General features: G+C 61.5%; 3 protein-coding genes across 4 annotated transcripts; 2 read left to right on the top strand and 1 right to left on the bottom strand.

Annotated features, from left to right (window-relative positions):
* Positions 1-968: 968 nt before the first annotated feature.
* On the bottom strand, positions 969-1,590 carry ANAPC11 (anaphase promoting complex subunit 11). 2 transcript variants are annotated; one of them, XM_050319403.1, is made up of 2 exons: positions 1,413-1,590; positions 969-1,339 (listed from the first exon to the last, which is right to left on the bottom strand). In XM_050319403.1, the coding sequence occupies exons 1-2, from the start codon at positions 1,519-1,521 to the stop codon at positions 1,194-1,196; spliced, it is 255 nt and encodes an 84-aa protein (XP_050175360.1). In that variant the 5' UTR covers positions 1,522-1,590; the 3' UTR covers positions 969-1,193. The 2 variants fall into 2 exon arrangements, with proteins under 2 accessions (XP_050175360.1, XP_050175359.1); XM_050319402.1 differs by having other exon boundaries at positions 969-1,247; positions 1,340-1,590.
* A 51-nt stretch (positions 1,591-1,641) lies between these two features.
* ALYREF (Aly/REF export factor) lies at positions 1,642-5,403 on the top strand. Its single transcript, XM_050319396.1, has 6 exons — positions 1,642-1,911; positions 2,071-2,202; positions 3,699-3,846; positions 4,007-4,070; positions 4,192-4,369; positions 5,127-5,403. The coding sequence occupies exons 1-6, from the start codon at positions 1,684-1,686 to the stop codon at positions 5,139-5,141; spliced, it is 765 nt and encodes a 254-aa protein (XP_050175353.1). The 5' UTR covers positions 1,642-1,683; the 3' UTR covers positions 5,142-5,403.
* Positions 5,404-5,697: 294 nt separating this feature from the next.
* ARHGDIA (Rho GDP dissociation inhibitor alpha) lies at positions 5,698-12,741 on the top strand. The gene is made up of 6 exons (XM_050319397.1): positions 5,698-5,816; positions 9,227-9,436; positions 9,770-9,853; positions 10,339-10,415; positions 10,580-10,643; positions 11,073-12,741. The coding sequence occupies exons 2-6, from the start codon at positions 9,247-9,249 to the stop codon at positions 11,270-11,272; spliced, it is 615 nt and encodes a 204-aa protein (XP_050175354.1). The 5' UTR covers positions 5,698-5,816; positions 9,227-9,246; the 3' UTR covers positions 11,273-12,741.
* Positions 12,742-14,233: the final 1,492 nt, after the last annotated feature.

Consider the following 14,233-nt stretch of genomic DNA (forward strand, 5'->3'; position numbering starts at 1 on the left):
TTCTGTGGCTGGTTGTGGGGGTTTTTTGTTTTGATTTGTGGGGTTCCCCCCACGGCCCCCAGGTGCAGATCAAGACTCTGGTTCCTGCACTCATCCCTAGGCAGCCCCCCTTGGATGCAGATCGCAGAGAGTGTTCCCTGTAGGCAGTGCCTGTAAGCACAGCCCTGACCCTGCTGAGTGGAGCAGCAGCTTCGGCCCAGACCCCCCCAAGCAAGACTGCAGATCAGCCCAGGGTCTGCACGTGGGGGACTCCAGGCAGGAGCTCAGCACTGGAGTTGAGTCAGTGTGTTATGGCAGAGCTCAGCAGCAGTGCCATGCTGACCCCTGGGGGTCTCTGGGCCATAACCCACCGCGCTGGCCTCCCCCTGGTGCCCACCAAGGTTCCTGCACAGGTGCAGCACCAGCAGCCTCACCTGGGCTGGACTGTGCCAAGGATGGTACAGCAGCTCAGGGCCTTGGTGTGTCAGGTCTGCAGCGAAAGGGGGAACTCCTTGGCTCTGTTCCTAATGAGCATGGTGGCCACTGGGGTCAGCATGGCCCTGGGCACCCTCCCAGGGCTGGGGACTGTGGCCAGATTGGGTGCTCTGCTCCTGGCCTCACCCCGGGGGAGGAGGTGCCCACTCTGCTGGGGGGCTGCTGCCACCCCCCTCTCATCACCGAGCCCATGTGTTGTTGCTGGAGGTGCCCCAGGATCTCCTGCAGCAAAGGGTCAGCAGGGACAGGAGTGCCATGCCTGTGGTCACTCCCTGTCCAGCCCAGCTCCTGTCCCCACACTGTGCCCTGCGGCCCCCAAGGCCTCGGGCTGCCCTCAGGGCTCAGGGATTTTGTTCTGCCGGGTGTTTGAGCAGCCTCGGCACCGCCAGAGGGACCGGGCGTGGGGGGCTCAGCAGCCCAGAGCTCCCCAGATCCGGGTGGGCTCCCCATACCGCACAGCACCTCCCTGCCCTGCAGGACAGATATGACAGAGCCAGCCCAAGCATGTTTATTGTTTCCCCAGAGCCACCAGTGCCAGCTCAGTCCCCCGCGCGCTCCACGGGGTCCCAGGACACGCTCACATCCGCACCCGGTGCGGCGGCGCCGCCGCCCCTGCAGCCCCGGGACGGCGCACACGGCCACGCGAGCGGCGGCAGGGCGGTTGTTAGGCGGGCCCGCGGGGGGCCGGGACCGGGGCCCCCCCGTTCCCGGTGCCGCCGTCACTCGCGGAACTTCCACTCCTGGCGGCACATGGGGCAGTGCTGCTGCACCTGCTGCGAGTTCAGCCACTTCAAGATGCAGTGCATGTGGAAGCAGTGCGAGCACTGCCCCCACACCAGCGGGCAGTCGTCGCCGGGCACTTTACCTGCAGCAGGGACACACCGTCAGCCCCGCCCGGTGCGCGGTGCGCGCTGCGCGGTGCCCGGTGCCGCACTCACAGTCGGGGCAGCAGCCGTTGAAGGCCATCCGGCAGATGCCGCAGTTCTCGTCGTTCGCCACCCAAAGCCAGGACGCGACCCCGTGCCAGCTGCGCACGCGGACCCGCATGGCGGGCCCAGCCCGGTCCCGGTCCCGGTCCCGGCCCCGCCGGAAGTGCCGCCCCCCCTCAGCGCACCGAGAGCCCGCCGGGCCGCGCGGCCGCCCCGCCCCTTCCGCTTCCGGCGCGGGCGCAGCGCGGCCGGAAGTGCGGGCGGGAGCGGAGCCGCCATCATGGCCGACAAGATGGACATGTCCCTGGACGACATCATTAAGCTGAACCGGAGCCAGCGCGGGGCCGGCCGGGGCGGCCGGGGAGGCCGGGGCCGGGGCGGTGCCGCCCGCGGGGGCGGGCCAGGCCGGGGCGGCGTGGGCGGCGGGCGCGCAGGCGGCGGCCCCGTGCGGAACCGGCCGGTGATGGCTCGGGGCGGCGGCAGAAACCGGCCTGCGCCCTACAGCCGGGTACGGATCGGGCGGCCGGGGCTCGGGCCGGGGAGGCGAGACGGGACGGGACGGCGGGTCCACGCGAGGCGGCGGCGCGGGTGGCCCTTTGTCCGCTCCCGGCGCGGCTGGGGGGCTGCGGCCCCGGCGCCGGTCAGCGAGGTCCCGGTCTTGTTGCAGCCGAAGCAGCTCCCCGAGAAGTGGCAGCACGACCTGTTTGACAGCGGCTTCGGGGCGGGGGCCGGCGTGGAGACCGGCGGGAAGTTGCTTGTCTCCAACCTGGACTTCGGCGTCTCGGATGCGGACATCCAGGTGGGGCTCGGGGCGGCGCCGCAGGGGTCCCAGGAGTTTCATTCATTCCATCGGGGTCGGGTGCCCGCGGGAGCCCCGCCGGCTCTGCTCCCTCCTGCAGCCGGGGCCGAGGATTGCCGGGTGCTTCCCCTGTGACGGGGTTTGTGCCGCGGGTGCCTGCCTTGGCGCGGACCCGCTGCTCCCGAGAGGGGCTGGAACAGCCTGTTTATAGATCCTTTGTGAGGGGCTGAGCCGTGGCACATGCGGGAACGTGGCACACGATGCTGCACCTCGGCTGGATCGAGCCGAGACTGGAGAATTCCCTGTGAGCTCTGAGCTCCTCTCTGTGCAGCTGCAGCCGTCCCTGAGGCGCCGTGTGCTCATCCAGGGCTCTGCTGCTGTGCCGGATCGTGTCCTGCTGGGTTCCTTGGATCCGTGGGTGGGGTGGCCGGGGAGGTGTCCCGGGGCTGTGTCCCGGTCAGAGCCCGCCGTGCCCGCGTGCCTCTGCCCTGGGCGGGGGGAACACATGGCCCCGCGGGCCCTGAGCTGGTCAGGAACTGGGTGCCAGGTGTGTACCCCGGGGGCTCCTGGCCTGGGTACACTGCAGGGCACAGCCATCACCATGGGCTCTTGGCCTCGTGTCCTCACCAGGGAAAACAAAACCCCTGCTGTCAAACCTCCCTCATCCCTCAGTCTGGTCCCTCCAGCACCGCTCTGGCTGTGCCTGGGGAATGAAGGGAGGGGATGAAGGTTGGGTCACCGAGGAGCATGCTAGATACCACTCTTTTCTGTGTTTCCATTCCATTCCTGCAGACTGAGTGTAAATAAGTCCCTGCTGGGAGCACCGTGCCTTGGGCATGGGTTGGCACGGGCAGGGCTGGGCAGTAATGCCCAGCAGCAACTCCCCACGGGACAGCCCTGGTGGGAAAATCACCATGGTGAGTTGTCCTTGTTGACTTCCCAAATCTAGCACCTGGGAAGTAAAATTGGTGGCTTCATTGCTGCCTTTTCCAACCTTTCTGGCAGCAAAGGACAGACCTCAGCAGGGGACTTTGCTGGTCTCAGTTTCTGGGGTATGTTCCCAATGGGCACAATAAAGCACAGTGCAACTGCCATCATCTTGTGGATTCCTGTGCTCACACGGGCCATGCCCTGTGGGAAGGGTGTCTGGCATCTGGAGTATTTTCAATAGTCGCCCCTTTGACTCGGCCTCAACAAACACCCTCAGTTTCTCTGGGGAAAGAAACAGGTTGGCATCCCTCGACTGGCTGTAAACGTGCTCCTTCAGGAGGTGAATGCAGAGCCCTGTTTGGTTTTGCCACCTGTGGCAACTGCTGGAAACCCCCCGGTGGGCTGTGCTGCCCTCTGCCATTGGCATGTACCCAAGCTGGCTGTGGTGGTTGAAGAGGCACCGGTGCTCCCCAGTCGTGGCTGTGTGGGGAGATGCTGTGTTGGCAGCGCTGACAGACGGGCACGGTGCTGACGGACAGGCACGCTCCTCTCTCTGTTGTTCTCAGGAGCTCTTTGCGGAGTTTGGGACCTTGAAGAAGGCAGCTGTGCACTACGACAGATCCGGTCGCAGCCTAGGGACGGCAGACGTGCATTTTGAGAGGAAGGCCGATGCTCTGAAGGCGATGAAGCAGTACAATGGGGTCCCCTTGGATGGTGAGTCTGTGTGCCGTCTCCATGGCCTGTTTCTGTGGCTGGAGTGAAGCAGCTGGCACACTTGTCCCTTCCTCCCTCCGCCCTTCCCTCCCTCCCTCCCCCCCTCCCTCTCTTCCAGCCACATCCTGCACAGGCTCACAGGTGCTCTCCCTCCCTCCAGGGCGCCCCATGAACATCCAGCTGGTGACATCACAGATCGACACTCAGCGGAGACCAGCACAGAGGTGGGGGAGCCCCTGCCCCAGGCACAGGGTGGGGACGTGCTGGGCCCCTCCCCAGTGGGGAGCGTGGGTCCTGTTTGAGTTCACTGAATGCACTAAAACAATTGCTTTTTAAAACTCACAGTGTAAACAGAGGTGGCATGACCAGAAACCGTGGGATCTCGGGGGGATTTGGAGGTGGAGGCAACAGGCGAGGGACTCGTGGCGGGAACAGAGGGAGAGGCAGAGGAGCTGGAAGAACTTCCAAACAGCAGCTCTCTGCAGAAGAACTAGATGCACAGCTGGATGCTTACAATGCCAGGGTAAGTGCTACTCAGGCACTGTCACAGGCTCTCTGCAGCGTCTCATCCTCGTCCTGGGCAGCACTGGCAGCCTGGAGCTGGCAGGAAAGGGAAAGTGTTTTCAGGACCTTGGACTGAAGCAGTCTCTGAAGCTGAGCTGTGCCTCGGCCCAGGCCTTGGCTTCGCTTTCCATACCCATTGTTACCTGGTGTTGCTGATGGCTAAAGAACAGCCTCTGCTCCTGCCAGGCTAGGGCATCTCCTCCAGAGCCAGAACAGCTGCAGAACAAAACCCGCAGAGCTGAGAGGTGCAGGAGTGGGAAAGCAGAAAGGAAAATCCCATGTGGAAGAACTGTGTGGGGTGCTGCCAGAGGAAGGCTGCAGTGCTGGTGGCAGAAGTGAGCCCCAGTGTAGGGGGGCTTACCTGCTTACCTGTGCCTGCTTACCAGGCACAGCCTTCAGACCTCGCTCAGCCACCTGTGCCTGGCCGGGTCAGAATCCCAACAGGGCCAAGGCGAGGCCACCACGACAGCACAGTCGGTGCTGGGTGGGACAAACCAGGGTGAGAGCGTGAAAGGAGTGGGATGGCCAGGATTCCAGAGGCAGCCATGGGGCAGCGCAGGGTGCTGGGGCACGGGGGGACTGCCAGGGGCACTCGAGCCTGCCCTCCCCGTCCTGCAACACTGGGCTGCACCAGGGCCAGGTGGGCTGCATGCAGGGGATGCTGGGGTGGTACAGGGGGTGCTGTAGCACGTGATGATGGTTCCCTCTCTCTCCAGATGGACACTAGCTAAAGCAGCAGTGGCAGGCGCAGGGAAGGACTCCGATCTCGCTCCACACTCCCGGCAGGGGCTGCGGCTGTGGCTACTACTACCGAGGATGGGATTTGTTTTACTTTTATGTTCTGGGATAGGTTTTAACTCCTGTAAAGGTTTTTTTTAATTCTGAGCAGACCTGTTTTGTACCGAGTTATTTTTGGGATAAATTTTTCTGGTTGCCTGTTGGGCCGAGGTGGCTTTTTCACCTTTGCCATAATAAAATAGAACTGTGTCTAGAGCTGTGGCTGCTGCCTTGCCGCATCGTGCTGGACCCTGTGTCTTCCACCCACCACCGCGCTCTGCGCCGTCTCAGTCTCACCCTGCCAGTCCCGGTCCCGTTCTGCTCTGCGCCATTCCCGTTCTGTTCGCTCCCCGGTCCTGCCCTGCCCCATTCCCGCTCCTGTCCCGCTATGCCCCGGTGCCGCCCCCTTCCTGCCCCACGCGGGTTCTGCCGTTCCGCTGTCCCGTCCCGTTCCGTTCCCGCCCCGGTCCCGCCGTGCCGCGGCCCCGCCCCGCGCGCGCCCCCGGGCCAATGGGCGCGTGCCGAGGCGGTGGGTCCCGGGCGCGCCGGGCGTGTCCCGGAAGTGCGGGGGCGCGCGGGCCTGGGCGGATCCGCGGCGGTGTCGGCGCAGCGCGGAGCGAGCGGGGCCGGTACGGCGGGGCCGGGCGGGCGGGGGCGGCGGGGCGGGCCGAGCTGGGGGCTCGGGCCGCGGGAAGGGCCGTGCCGGGCGCGCCGCGCTGGCTCCGGCCCACGGGAAGGGTCGGGCGCGGCCGAGGGTCGGGCGCGGGGCCCCGCGTGCCCTTGCGCGACCTTCCGAGGCCCGGGGGAGCCGCCGCCCCCGGCGGGGCCGGGCCGGAGCCGAGCGCGCGGAGCTCGGGCCCGCGGCGAGGGCTCCGAGGGGCCGCGGCGGCTCCGAGTCCCCCTGGGCTTCCGCCGGTGCCCGGGCCTCGGGGCGGGGGGGACATTGCCGGCCCTCCGCCTGCCGGGGCCGGCGGGGCCTCTGGCGCACGCGGGTTGTCCATAAATGGCCGCTCGGTACGAAATGAGGAACCGGGAGCGCTGTCTCTGGTGGGGCCGCTCCGATCGGGGCAGGGCAGGGCCCTCCCACCCCTGGGGGGGTTCCCGCACGGCCCGGCAGCCCCAGAACCGCGCCCGCCGCCGGTGCCGGTGAGAGGAGCCCCCGGCCGTGCCCGGGAGGGTTTCAGGTCCGCGCCGTTGCTCCAGCTCTCCGAGCGATCTCCCAGTACGGGGGATCTTGTCCCGTGGCTGCGGGGCTGCTGCGGGTTCGGTGCCGGCCCTGCGGTCCATGGAGCCGGTTTGCATCCCGGGTGCAGCACTGCCGGAGGCTTTTCTGCTTCTGGAGTTGTTTGTGGGCGCGTGGAGCTTCTCGCACCCTCGGTCTATCTCTGCACAGCTCACCGTGTAGGTGAACTGCAGGTCGGGGTTATGTCAGAGCAAAATGGAAAAAGAAAAATCCTCCGTGCTCGGACTGCTGAGTCCCCACGGCACAGCAGCGCATCCCCGTGCTCCTGGAGTTCTTCCTGCCAGGGGCGGGGATCAGGTGGGGTGAGAGGTCCCTGGGATACTTTTATGAAGCGACTGGTGCAGCAGAGGCACCTGGACGCGCCGAAATTCCGTGCAAAGTCCCGAGGGCAGCGCCCAGCTTCAGAAAGTGTTGGCGAGGCTCCCTTCCCTCCTGTGCGGGTGTGTCTCCCTGCTCCGCTGTACTGCCCTGGGAGCCATCCGAGCTGTCCCTGTGGAGCAGCCGGGACGGGCCGTTCTGGCTCCCAGTCCTGACAGAGCGAACTGGGATAGGGCCCTGCAGAAATGATTATTGCTGGATTGCATTCCAGCCAAGTTCTCCGGGTAGCTGTGCAGGCTTTCCCTGCGCCGCGGGGGAAGAAGGAAGGGTGGGGACCGCTGGAATTGGCACTGCTGCGTGTCCACGGCTGCGCCGAGGCCCGATGGACATCGGAGCTGATTAGCTCATCTGAAGAGACTCTGACTAACACTGCATTCGCTGGGGCCGTGGGATTGGGATCCTGGGGTTCCCACCGTCTGCCTGGACTCAAGCAGGGATATTCCCTGAAGTTTTCCTGCCTGGCAGGAGGCGGGGCTCCTGCGTGCACTGCTGCAGCTTCTCTGTCCTGCGCAAAACATGCTGAGAATACGGGAGGAATTGCTGGCTTGAGGGAGTAGTGAAGGCAGAGTGAAAATTTCCAGGTGGGAAGAGATTCGGCCTCCTACTGCCTCCTGCAGGCTCCTGTGACCCTAGGGATCCACAAGGTGGAGGGTGTCTGTGGATGCTCACCCACGGGAGGGTACCCAGCACGCCTGGGGATACATGTGTGGATGCTGGTGGATCCTCTGACAGGTGTGTGGTTAGTGTGGGCTGTTGGGGCTCACTTCTGTAAAGCTGTAAGTCCATCCCTTTCACTTCCTGGAAGCTGCAGGTGTCCTCTGAGCAAGGTGTGGGAGTTACAATGACCTGTGGTGCCTGGGAGGCGGAATCTAGCCCAGAGGAGAGCCCAAGGACACCAGGAGGGGATGGATGGAGCAGCGCAGGGTGTGTGAATGAGTGTTTGCCTAACAGCTGTTTGGGAGAAGTGCTTGAGGGAAGGGACTGGATCTGATATGGAGACACCGGGGTGAAATCAGTTGTTCATGTGTGACATGAAATTAAATGTCCTTTTGAAGACAAACTTCCACAACATTCAGTGCGAGGATGTTGGAGGATGCCATGTGGAAGGGCCAGCTCTTTGCTGTTCTGTGCAGGGGTGTTGCCAGTGGCTGTGGGAGCTGCAGCTGCACAGGTACAGCAGGACAAGTTCCTGGCACAGACGCTTGTGCTGTGCAGGGCCAGAGCCCTGGTACAGCTCCCTGGTGTCCCACTGTCCCCCAGTGCCTTTGTAAAACTGTGCCAGACTGTTCTGCGTCTTTAGAAAGTCCAAGTTGATATTTGCCATAGAGTGACCCTTCAGACAGTGTGCCCTATGGAACACCAGGAATTCCTGAGGGTGTCACTGGTTTTTACCGAGGATTTCAATGGGGTGTTGGCATCACCTTTTCCCTACCCCTCAGTGGGAGCCCCTGGTGGTCTAGTGGTCAAGGGCGCGGCGCTGTCACTGCCGAGGCCCGGGTTCGATTCCCGGTCAGGGACACTCCCCGGGCAGATGGAGCTCGTTAGCCCTGTAAAAGGCAACCCATCTACGTCCTGAGGACCTCGCTGCCACCGTCCAAGCTCGCTTGGCCCCGGCAGATGAACCCTAGGATTAAAGGGTGGGCTCAGTTCCGCGCACACTGTGTCTCACCTAAAAAGTCCAATGCGCAGGCTGGAAGGCGTAAAGACCTTCCCCGGATCTTCGCTCGTGAAGACTGGCCATTATTATTATTATTATTATTATTATTATTATTACCCCTCAGTACAACCGGGCATTTCCTGGGCAGAGTCCTGGGCAGCTGAGCCAGGTTCTGCACCTTGTTTGCTCCACTGCCTGTTGCCCTGGTCGTGTGTGCCACAGATCCTTGGAAAGGGCTGAGCCAGGTGTCTCATCCTACTCCACTGAGGCACCTGGCACAGAGCACTGATTGAATTACAAACTGTGAGTGCCAGATCCCAGCAGAGGCTCCAGCATTCATGCCGGTGATGGGACAGGGGCCTATTCTTAGCTGGAATCTTGTGTTGTGGAGAGCATAACTGGGTTTATTCTGGAGTTGGGTTTATTTTGGGCTTGGGTTTATTCTGGAGTTGGGTTTATTTTGGGCTCAGGTTTATTCCGGGCTCAGGTTTATTCCAAGTGAAAGCCTCACCTGATGGATCTTGTGGAGGAGAGGGTTTTTCCTATGGCTTTGGGGTATTTACCTGTTCCAGCTTACAAGCAAAGCAGAGAGATTGAATTTTTCCTCTCTCTTGCCTGGGCCTCCATGAGCTGAAGACGAGGCTTGGCCTCTGGAGGGTTCTGCAGGTGCTGGAGGCCCCTGGCAGGGTTGCATACTCCTGGGGACAGCGGGAGCCTGTGGAGGGCGGTTGGGGCAGTCACACCTCTCCTCCTCCCTTCAGTGTGGGTTGTGCGTTTGAGGATGGCAGAGCAGGAGCCGACAGCAGAGCAGCTGGCCCAGATTGCAGCTGAGAATGAGGAGGATGAACACTCTGTCAACTATAAGCCACCTGCCCAGAAGAGCATCCAGGAAATCCAGGAGCTGGACAAGGATGATGAGAGCCTGCGCAAGTACAAGGAGGCGCTCCTGGGAGCCGTCACCGTGAGCGCAGGTGAGCCCTGGGACGTGCTGGTCCCCTCCAGCCTTGTTCCTGCTCCCACCTGGGAGCTGTTCTCTCAGCTCTGTGTTTGGGCAGGAGCACAGCCGGGAGCACAAAGCTGTCTTGCTCCCCGTGCCCATCAGTGGCTCCCTCCCAGAATGGGACTGAGGGGTGGGGGTGGCACTGCCTTCAGGGGCACTGTGGGCTGGGCCTGGTGCAGCAGGAGCCCTGACCCTCACAGAGTGGGAGGTTGTTCTCCCACTTCCAAGAAGTGCCCTGGAAGGAGAAGGAGCCCTGTTGGATGGTGTAAGGACGGGTGTTTAACAGCCTTTTCACTTGTCTTAGATCCCAATGCTCCAAACGTGGTGGTGACCAAACTGACCCTGGTCTGCGCTACTGCTCCAGGCCCCCTGGAGCTGGACCTGACAGGTGAGCTGGGAAGGAATTCCAGCCCTGCTCCCGGGCAGAGCTGGCAGGAGCACTGCTGGCAAGGTGGGTGAGCCTTCCTGTGTCAGAATTGTGTGTGCTGGAGGCAGAGCAGAGCAAGGTGCCTGGGCCCTGGGGCGTTCTGCACCTGGAACCTGGCAGTGGTACCACAGCACCCGGGTGTTTTGTAGAGGTGTGAGGGGCTGGATGGGGCAGGCCGGTTCCTCCAGCCTGCACAGTGGCAGCTTTGAGATGGTGGCAGCCTCGGGGTAAATGTCTGCAAAGGAACACTCTGGAATTGACTGAATGGTTGTGCTACAGTGTCCTGTTGCAGGGCATTGCTCACCTGGCTCCAGCAGCGTGGAGGGCCCTGCAGCAAAGGCCACTCCCTGCTCCTGCCACTCCTGCCCTGGCTGCCTCATGCTGCAGAAATCCATCCCAAAACACAGCACAGAGGGGTTCTGAGCAACCTTCTCCCTTCTTCACAGGTGACCTAGAGAGTTACAAGAAACAGGCGTTTGTGCTGAAGGAGGGTGTGGAATACCGGATAAAAATCTCCTTTAGGGTAAGGATTCCAATCAGGGAACCGACCGAGCGGATCACCGGATCCCAGCCCGGGGAGCACCTGCACCCCAAAAGGGATGTGCTGGGGGAATGGGCTCCTTCTGTGGGCAAGGTGGGCAGTGTGAATGGAGATGTCCTGCACAGCCCCTGCTCCTCTCTCTGCAGGTGAACAGGGAGATTGTGTCAGGGTTGAAGTACATCCAGCACACGTTCCGGAAAGGCGTGAAAAGTAAGTGCTTCTCTGTGACTTGGTGGTGCCTGGGGTGAGTGAGGGCTTCCTGCACGTCCCACTGGTGGGACAGGGGCTGCCTGGCCCCGTTTCTCACGGGAGGAGACAGCCCTTGGTGCTGCTGGGCCCATGGAGCTCTGTGGAGGTCTGTGGTCCTGCAGTGGCAGGGCAGCTCATGGTCCTGGCTGCATGACGTGGGATCCCCCCTGAGCACAGCAGGGAGGAGGTCACAGCTGACAGTGGTGCCAGCGCTGGGGGTTCGCTACCCACAGGAGGGGTTGTCCTGGAAGGAATGGATCTCTGAACATGTTCTCACAGCTGTTCTATGGATTGTCGTGGCAGTAACAGACCTTTGCTTTGCTTTAGCCTTGCCCTAGATGCAAGGGAGGCTCCTGAACAGCCTCCATACACCTCTTTTTCTCCTTCTAGTTGACAAGACTGAATACATGGTTGGGAGCTACGGCCCCCGAGCAGAGGAGTACGAGTTTCTGACCCCCATGGAAGAGGCCCCAAAGGGCATGCTGGCCCGGGGCAGCTACAACATCAAATCCAAGTTCACAGATGATGATAAGACTGACCACCTGTCCTGGGAGTGGAACCTGACCATCAAGAAGGATTGGAAGGACTAGCCCTTCCTGAGGCCAAACCCCAGAGAGCGTGAATCAGACAGTGGCTACCGTAGAATTCCCCCCTGTACCAAAGTGCTGACATTGGAACCCTCTTACCTGTCATCCCCTTTATCACTTGACCAGAGCTCAGTTTTGTACGTGCCCCCTCCCCAGAGAATCGCCGAGTGCATTGACCAAACCATGCTGTCTGCATCTGGTCTCCAGCTGCCCGTCCTGGGGCTGTGCTGCCCCAGCACCAAGGGGAGCGCCCGCTCCCTCGCCAGGTCCTTTCTTCTTCTCACCTTCTTTTGCCCAGAAGGTGCCAAAGGGGAGGGGCTTCTGTTAGGATCCCTTGCTTGGCTTTCCTGTGCACAGCTCAGGGTAGCTACTGCCTCCAAGTAGCTGAAGAATTTTGGTGCCAGGCAGCTGTCGAATCGGTTTATTGGCTTAAGTCATGTCTGCCTGCCCTTCTGCTCTGTCAGAGTCCTGGGAGCACTGGCAGCTTCATTTGTGGATTTCCCCTGTAACCATGATGCCTTAAATGTGTAACACGTATCCTCTAGGGAGGGGGCCCTGCCCCAGTTACACTTTTTAAATGCCACCCGCCCTTCCCATCCGTTGGCATGGGCTCAGCTTGGTCATGCCTCTCATGGGTTATTAGGAAAGATTCATAACTTCCCGCTTTGCTGCTGGTCCGTTCCTCACCCGAGACGGGACATCTCCAGAGGGGAGGGGGTGTGACATCCTGTGTGACACCTGGCCACCCCTCCCAGCACCCTGAGCAATGGCCTGGCCTGACCCTGGCCCAGCCTGTGCAGAGTCCTGAGCTCTCTGGGTGCTCCCATGGCATGGAGGGGGCTGCAGGGAGGGGGGTTGGGGGTCACCAGTGTTGCCATCACCTCACACTTCTCATTGCAGCCCAGGCAGCTGCAAAGCACTGAAATTCCAGGACAGCACCTGCCCTCCTGGCTGTTTTGGGCTGAGGGTGGACGAGTCTCTCTGCAGCTGCTCCTGACGCGATCAGCAAAGAGCTTGCGATGGACAAGTGTTCCAAAGCGGTTAATGCCTTATGTATCTGTTCTGCCTTTAAAATCTGTGCCTGGCCTGTCAGTAGTTATTGCCTTGACACTCGGCTCCCCGTGCCTGCTGCAGACCTGCCAGCCTCCACCCTGGCTGCACGGCCACAGCGCTCGGGGCAAAGGAGCCCCCGGGGCCCCGCGAGTCCTGGGGAGCTGGGCAGGCACACGCCAGCTCCGCAGCCTTCTGATTTGGATCTACCACATTGAGGTCATATTAGAACTGGGACCAAGTACATGTGGCTTTCTCGTAGCTACATCTTTGCCTCTAACTCCCCTCACCCTGCCCCTAGAGAGGTTTTTGTTAATTTGATTTGGTGCGTATTGTCTGTAAGTCCTAGACCCAGGTTAACAGGTTTGGATTCATCGTCTGCTTCTCCTTTTATGACAGTTAAATAAAATCTTTGAACTGACTGTGTGCTGTCCATGCTGGGTCTTTGGCAGAAAGTGGCCAAATGGGATTTCTGCAAACACCTGGAGCTGGAGAAGAGCACGACCCCTGGGCTTGAGGGAGGAGGGGCCCTGTGGCATGTGTGTGCAGGATCTGTCCCTTGCTGTTTGCCCTGTTCTGCATTGCTCACAGTGCGAGGATTGAGGATGGGAGTGTGAGGGGCTGTGAAAACAGGGGGCTCTGAGCGGGTCTGTTGCCAGCAGAGCAGCAGGCAGGCTCTGTGGCCTGTTGGCATTGTGCCTGCTCTAGCTGCAGGAATGAAGAGAAATCCCTGTGCAGTCACAGGAATGAGGGAGGTGTTTGGGAGAACACAATCCAGGGGAGGCGGTGTGATAAGAACCTGCGGATGTTTGCAGAGCATGTGGCATGTTTGCGTTAAGGATAAGAACAGTGAAGCCACGAAAAGCCCTTTACAGAATGCATGGTGTGAGAGAAGCTGCAGGAGGGGGCTTGGCCCTGCTCCTGGTCAAAGACTCAAAAAGGTAACTGAGAACTCTGCAGGCTCTGTCTTGTCTTGGGAGTTCACAGCACAAGGCCTTTGCCTGGGCCCAGGAAAGCTGCTAAAGGAGATGGTGGGACTGGGAACAGGCAAGGGCTGAAGGCAGCAGCTTGGGCTGGGTAGGAGCTGGTGTGTGGCCAGTGCCCAGTCCAGCAGACACTGCTCGTGGCACTCCCTGCAACCAATGGTGCCCGTGCGCGTCCTCCGGGCCCTCCCTGTGGCGTGGGGCCACGGAGGGCAGCACGGGAGTTGGAGCAGGAAGAAGGGAACTGACCCCCTCAGCATGTCAGTCCGAGCGAGCCCAGATGTGCCAGTAGCAGGAACAAGGGCCCCCTGCGCTGGCCCCCAACAGCCGCTCTGTGGGCAGCTCAGGGGGAGCGCCAGGCTGACGCAACCCCAGTGCTTTGGCAAGAATTTCCACACCCTGGGTCTCAGGGCTTCTGTTGGACCGTTTGTGCCATGGTGAGAGGCCTGGAGGGGCAGAACAGCTGTGCCATGCTCTACCTCTGGGGATTCTCTGCCTGTGTGTTCCCTGGCATGTTGTCCCTGCTGTGGGGTGACAGCCGGGCTCTCCTGCCTGTCATGAACCCACAAATGTGGCTCCAGTCACAGGCTGGGTGGGATGGATGATCACCTAAATCGTGGTGCCCAAAGTAAAGCCTCGTTCTCTTCCAGGTGACACACCCCACAAACCTCGGCCAGAGGAGCAGCCTGGGCTGTTCCCATTGTCCAGTGCTGCAGCAGCTGCCTCTGACACCGCAGCAGCTTCCACTTGTGTCTCCCCAGGGCAACCAGGAAAACCAGGGCCAGGGACAATTTGTGAAATAACGTCTTGCAGAGCTGGAGGGTCCCGGCTGAGCGCCTGGGCCTGCTGTGCTGGTGGCTGTGGGGGTGACCCCCTGCCCCAGCTGACAGCCCCCAACCAGAGATCAGAGCCGTGCTGGCACCACGGTGGG

The sequence above is a fragment of the Myiozetetes cayanensis genome, unplaced genomic scaffold (genome assembly GCF_022539395.1).
Source record: "Myiozetetes cayanensis isolate MyiCay16 unplaced genomic scaffold, myiCay2020 scf22, whole genome shotgun sequence".
NCBI lineage: Eukaryota > Metazoa > Chordata > Aves > Passeriformes > Tyrannidae > Myiozetetes > Myiozetetes cayanensis.

What these genes read in the sequence shown, in the direction of transcription:
- ALYREF (XM_050319396.1), top strand. Translation starts at nt 1,684, where the DNA reads ATGGCCGACAAGATGGACATGTCCCTGGACGACATCATTAAGCTGAAC. An exon ending in TCTCGGATGCGGACATCCAG is followed by an intron (nt 2,203 to 3,698) that starts GTGGGGCTCGGG and finishes TGTTGTTCTCAG; the next exon opens with GAGCTCTTTGCGGAGTTTGG. An exon ending in CAATGGGGTCCCCTTGGATG is followed by an intron (nt 3,847 to 4,006) that starts GTGAGTCTGTGT and finishes CCCTCCCTCCAG; the next exon opens with GGCGCCCCATGAACATCCAG.
- ARHGDIA (XM_050319397.1), top strand. Translation starts at nt 9,247, where the DNA reads ATGGCAGAGCAGGAGCCGACAGCAGAGCAGCTGGCCCAGATTGCAGCT. An exon ending in AGCCGTCACCGTGAGCGCAG is followed by an intron (nt 9,437 to 9,769) that starts GTGAGCCCTGGG and finishes CACTTGTCTTAG; the next exon opens with ATCCCAATGCTCCAAACGTG. An exon ending in GGATAAAAATCTCCTTTAGG is followed by an intron (nt 10,416 to 10,579) that starts GTAAGGATTCCA and finishes CTCTCTCTGCAG; the next exon opens with GTGAACAGGGAGATTGTGTC.
- ANAPC11 (XM_050319402.1), bottom strand. Translation starts at nt 1,521, where the DNA reads ATGCGGGTCCGCGTGCGCAGCTGGCACGGGGTCGCGTCCTGGCTTTGG. An exon ending in ACGGTGTGTCCCTGCTGCAG is followed by an intron (nt 1,248 to 1,339) that starts GTAAAGTGCCCG and finishes CTGAACTCGCAG; the next exon opens with CAGGTGCAGCAGCACTGCCC.